Source organism: Sinocyclocheilus anshuiensis, unplaced genomic scaffold, assembly GCF_001515605.1.
Source record: "Sinocyclocheilus anshuiensis isolate Anshui unplaced genomic scaffold, SAMN03320099.WGS_v1.1 scaffold4060, whole genome shotgun sequence".
NCBI classification, from domain to species: Eukaryota; Metazoa; Chordata; class Actinopteri; order Cypriniformes; family Cyprinidae; genus Sinocyclocheilus; species Sinocyclocheilus anshuiensis.
This window is the reverse complement of record NW_015538204.1, coordinates 26821-32834: the sequence shown is the minus strand read 5'-3', so window position 1 is coordinate 32834 and position 6014 is coordinate 26821. Positions and strand designations below refer to the sequence as shown.

General features: G+C 50.5%; 1 protein-coding gene across 1 annotated transcript; it reads left to right on the top strand.

Moving 5' to 3' along the window:
• The first annotated feature begins 4156 nt into the window (after positions 1 to 4156).
• On the top strand, positions 4157 to 5287 carry LOC107683727 (craniofacial development protein 2-like). Its single transcript, XM_016479796.1, has 2 exons — positions 4157 to 4234; positions 4394 to 5287. The coding sequence occupies exons 1-2, from the start codon at positions 4157 to 4159 to the stop codon at positions 5285 to 5287; spliced, it is 972 nt and encodes a 323-aa protein (XP_016335282.1).
• The last annotated feature ends 727 nt before the right edge of the window (positions 5288 to 6014 follow it).

Sequence of the window (6014 nt, the reverse complement as noted above, 5' to 3'; positions counted from 1 at the left end):
CGAGACGTTCCCTATCTGTCGGTCACTACGAGTTATGTCGTGATGACATTAGGAGTCTATGGAAAACGCCACAACCTGAACACCTTCACAACCCTGTGGTGCTGCAAATGTTGACAAGCCGTAGTGTGTCAAGACAAAAGCTACACTAAGGTCGTAACCTTCCCAAAGCCCAAGCACAAATTCACTGACCTTGGTACTGAAGGGAACCAACGGTGAGTACATCGCTGCTGGAGAAGGCCATGCTGCTGTGCTTTCAAGGCCATGCTTTCAACCTTCAGTGAAAGATTGCTTCAAGATTGCTTCCCTATTTGTTCTTTAGCCTGGCAGAACGATGGGGAAGCGAGCCTTAAGGAAAAGGTCGCTACAGAGACCACATCCTACCCATAGGGAGGTGACATGTGGAGATACTGATATGGACTGATCCAGGGGGCAGTACTACATATGGAATGGGTTTCTGAGGCAGGTCCTACCTTAGAGTAGGGATGGAAAAACTGCCAGAAGAGACTGACAGAGTGGGTCTGTCATGGGAAGACACGGATTTACCGAGAGGGAAACCTTACCGTGGAAGAATATGAATATGGAATTACCCGTAGGGAATCAAGCCATATGGACACCTAGCTCAGTAAAGGGGCTGACCGAGACTCCGGGCATGCTAACACCAGTACTGGGCACCAGTACTGCTCCGCCAAGTCTGACTGCCGGGGGTGCTGGAGGATGCTCGACTAGGGTTCGCCAACCGGGGAACTCTACTGGGAGAAGAAAGGTGCTCGCATCCCCTTGTGAGGTGGAATGGCGCTGCAAGCGTGACACTGAGCCAGTTCTTCCCGCCAATTACCTATTACACAACACATGGGAAGAAACCGGCTCCACACGAAGGTTGTAAATCCTGGCAAAGGTGTTAGGTGTCGCCCAGCCCGCAGCTCGACAGATGTCTGCCAGAGAGGCGCCATGCGCCAACGCCAAGGAGGAGGCAACATTTCAAGTGGAGTGGGCTCTCACCCCCAGGGGGAACGGCTCGCCTTGGGATTGGTACACCAAGACGATGGCATCCACTATCCAGTGCTGCTTGGAGACAGCCTTCCCTTTCTGCTGACCTCCAAAGCAGACAAGGAGCTGCTCAGAGCTTCTGAAGCTCTGGGTGCGGTCCACGTATATGCGTAATGCTCTTACGGGACACAGCAATGCCAAGGCTGACAGGGAGTGCCCGTAGGGGAGGACCTTGTACTGCCATGCCCGACCTTCCAACGCAAACCGTAGGAACGGTCTGTGACGAGGAAGGATCAAGACATGAAAGTATGCGTCCTTCAGGTCGATCGCTGCAAACCAATCCTGGGCTTGAACGCATTTGATAATACATTTCTGTGTCAATATCTTGAAAGGGAGCTTGTGAAGGGCCTGATTCAAGACTCGCAGATCCAAGATAGGTCGAAGGCCACCACTTTTCTTTGGTACGATGAAGTAAGGGCTGTAAAACCCCTTCCTCATCTCGAGCTTGTGAAGGGCCCGATTCAAAACTCGCAGATCCAAGATAGGTCGAAGACCACCGCTTTTCTTGGGTACGATGAAGTAAGGGCTGTAAAACTCCTTCCTCATCTCAGCTGGAGGGACTGGCTCGATTGCATCCTTCGCCAACAGGACAGCAATCTCCTCGCGCAAGACAGAGGCGTCTCGGACTGCCACCAAAGTCTCGAGAATGCCGTTGAACTTGGGAGGTCGCCTGGCGAACTGAACCGCGTAGCCGAGTCGAACTGTCCGAATGAGGCAGCAGGACGGCTTGGGCAGCGCAAGGCACGCTCCCAAACTCCGCACGAGTGGCACCAATGGGACAGTCGACACACCTGCAGTGGTACAGCGATGGGGAGTTGTGCTGGGTGGCCCAGAAGGCATCGCGTTCTGAGTCATCACAGCAAAACTCGTGTCCCCGGAGGGACTGGCCAGAGACGTGTGGAGAGGCGTTGCGTCTCCGAACCGCGTTCTGCTGACTACTGGCGATAGGTAGCGTCGTGGGTGAGGGTGAGGAAGCGGTGCGTTGCTCACTGTCAACCCACGAGCCTTGCAACCCGGAGGAAAAGAAAAATTGCTCTTTTATTGAAAATGTGGTCAACACTGGTCATTGAGCCAGCTTCGGAACAAAAAGAAAAGGGAAAAACAGATTCTCCGCCCAGCCCTCCTCCGGGGGAAGGAGTGGCGCTGTCCTCACCACCTCCCGAAGAGCAGTCTCCCACATCTCCAGGTTGCCCATGTCAGGGCCACTTCGTCATCTTCTTGGAGGACTTAGTGGCCGGGTGCGACACAGGGGGCGCCGCTCTCCTGCGTGGGGCTCGACGTGCTGGCCTTGACGGTGTCTCAGCACGGGGCGGAGCCATTGTGGAGGATGCAGGAGGGCACCCACAGCGATGAGCAGGCTGAGACACAGCCTGCGACGGAACAGTGGCAGCTGTAGTATCACATCGGAACAGGATGTGTTGGCTGGCCTCAGTATGCTTTTGCACTGCCGAATGAGAGAATGCACGCTGTCACCTTATATACTCGTGTGCACAGGGAGTGGCTCAGCATGCAAAATCCACTAGCCAATTTTCATTGGCTTTTTCTCTTTAACTCAGAGATGATTGGGCTCCCAAGTTAGACCCCTAATGTTGTCACGACATAACTCATAATGACCGACATAGGGAATTGTGTGTTATGTCCCCTTTAAGAAATTAATGAGGGGGAGGGTAGTCAATGACGTCCCGGGTCTCTAAAGACCCGAGGTATGCATTTAAGGGATAATAAAAATTGAAAATATTTCACTGACTATATATAACTAAAAATATTTTACAATTAAAATATTTCACATCTAATCTTTCCTGCTGTCACGGAGCAGTCCGGTGACATGACAAAAAAGTGTATCCTGATTGGTCCTCTTGTGTGCATTCGAAGTGCTGATTGGCTCACAGATAGAACCTTATAAACTAAGTTAGAGTTCGACTTTGTAGGTAGAACCTTTTTGTTTTCTAAATAAAAGTCCTAAAATGTACACAATGTTTAAAAAAACATCACATAATGTAAATAAGGTGTCACAGAATAAGAGTATGTGAATAACTCAATTTTGACAAAAATGTCAGATAGACCTTATAATTTTAAGGTGACGAAATGTCATTTAAAGTGAAAAAATGAAAAGTGACATAACGTGTGGCCAAGTATGGTGTCCCATACTCGGAATTTGTGCTCTGCATTTAACCCATCCAAGTGCACACACACACAGCAGTGAGTAGTGAACAAACACACGCACACCGTGAACACACACCCGGAGCAATGGGCAGACATTTTTTGCTGCGGTGCCCGGGGAGCAGCTTGGGGTTCGGTGCCTTGCTCAAGGGTCCTCACCTCAGCATTGATGGTGGAAGAGAGTGCTGGTCATTCACTCCCCCCACCTACAATCCCTGCCGGTACCGAGACTCCAACCACACAGGGTGTGTGTGAAGCGTCTAGTGCAGTAGTGCAGTGACGCTGGTAGTTAGTGCATGTTAGTGCATGCTGCATGTTGCATGTCGTGCTGCGCTTTCTGTGCTCTCTGCCTGCTACTCTCTGCTTACAGCTGCTGCCGCTGGCTAGCCTACTTGATAGTGGGTGAAAAGAGGAGCCGAGTGTGTAAGTCTCCTCCTGCCAGTACAGAGCCTCTCCACCACCAAGACTCCTGTAGTGCCTCCTTGCGGCCACACATGGAAACTGGGTATCATACGGTCCCAGGCTAAACTACAGGGGATCTCGGAGCAGCAGTGGGCCCCAGAGACGTGATGTGCAGGCCCACCATTGTGTGGACATGTCCTGCCATCCGTCAACCACTGTCCCAGCTATGGGCAAATAGCCCCACTGCCTTGTGGTAAGTCTATTGAGACAAGGCTAAGGGAGCACACCCTGACAGAAAAGCAATGCGCTGGAGGTGCACAATAGGCGGGCCTTAACAGATGAAGGACCCGGCAACCTCCTGCAGCCAAGATGGGGACCGGTTGTCCTGGGACCACCCTTGCCACCGGGATTTACCTAATCATGGTGAAGATAGTGCTACTGGGGATGGCGCACCCCTTTGGCACTTTAAAACTCTCCTTGCGCAGGTTTCCACCTCTGACCACGGTGATAATATCTGGACCTCACATATGGTTAAAGTCTGACGGCGATGGGGCATCTGGCAACGGGAGCAGGTATGAATAGACTGGGAGCTCCTAGTCAGAACTCTGCACAGCAGCGACACAGGGTATTTGGTCGCTATCGACTGGGTTTGAGTGGCAGCTGTTTCCGCAGACCCCTGTGCAACGGAGCAGCCCTATTTAGGGACCGCACTGCTCACCTCAATTGCGGAAGGGCCTAGAAAAGGTGGCCTAAAAATTGCCCATTCAAACACTTACCTGGATAGGTTACCGCGCCTGTCGGGTTATTCCACTACTGCAGTCGAAATAAGAAAAATAAGAAACAATACAGTGTAAAACTGGCAACATGGAATTTAAGGACTCTCCTGGACTCGCATGGTACCTCTGATAGACCTCACCGGAGAACAGCCCTGATCGCTGCTGAGTTGAGCCGTTACAACATCGATATTGCAGCCCTGAGTGAGACCAGTCTTCTGGATGAAGGTTCTCTATCAGAGGAAGGGACGGGTTACACCTTCTTCTGGAAAGGTTTCCCTCCAGGTGGACAACATCTCTATGGAGTAGGATTTGCCATCAAGAATACCATTCTACCAAGTCTCACAGAAACACCTGTTGGCATTAGTGAAAGGCTAATGACCCTCCGTATCCCCCTGGCAAAAAAGCGTTATGCCACACTTCTCAGTGCCTATGCACCAACTTTACCATCTGAGAATGAGGCCAAGGAATGCTTTTATCAGGCACTGGATGAAGCTCTTTGCCGGATCCCTAAGAGTGACAAGATCCTCTTGCTTGGGGATTTCAATGCTAGGGTCGGACAAAACAACAGAATATGGAGTGGAGTACTAGGCAGGCATGGCATTGGTAGGGTGAATGCAAATGACATGAGATTATTGACTCTTTGCTCTGAGCATAACCTTACCATAACCAATACCATCTTCCAGCAGAAGGCAAAGTATAAGACCTCGTGGATGCACCCTCGTTCTAAACACTGGCACATGATTGATTTTATCATTGTGCGGTGTAGTGACATCAAGGATCTTCTCATCACTCGCGCCATGAGAGGTGCAGAGTGCTGGACAGACCATCGTATGATTGTGGCCAAACTCCATATGAAAGTGCTCTGTGCTCTACGATGCAGCAGCCAAATCCATCGGTTATAAGAGCAGGAACCACCAAGATTGGTTTGACGATAACTCAGACACCATCCACAACTTGCTTAAGGATATGCACATAGCACACCGGGCAACTTTAGAAAACCCTTCATCCACCAAGACCAGACAGCATTTGCAGGCAATCCGGGGGAACGTGCAAAGGGAAATACGGGCCATGCAGAATGAATGGTGGACTGAAAAGGCATATGAAATCCAGTCTTTTGCCAATAAAAATGACATGTATAACTTCTATAATGCTGTCAAAACCATCTACGGACCAACAAATCGCTGCGTCACTTCCCTGAAAACAGCAGATGGTCTAACACTTCTGAAGGACCAAAATAGTATCCTGTTGAGGTGGGCTGAACATTTTGACACCCTGCTTAATCAGGATTCTGGTGCAGACTCCACCATTCTGGACGAACTGCCAAAACTTCCTCCCATCCACGATCTCAGCCTTCCACCAACCTTTCAGGAGGTTCTATCATCTGTCCATTCCCTTAAGAACAACAAGTCCCCTGGCGCTGATAATATCCCTGCTGAGCTACTGAAGGAGGGGGGGTACATATGTATGCGCACCCTCTACCGGTACATCACCAAGGCCTGGACTGATGAGAACATCCCACAGCAATGGAGAGATGCAAATATTGCTGTTATCTATAAGAACAAGGGTGACAGGGCCATCTGCGGCAATAGTAGGGGCTTATCACTCCTTTCTGTGGGTGGTAAGGTCCTG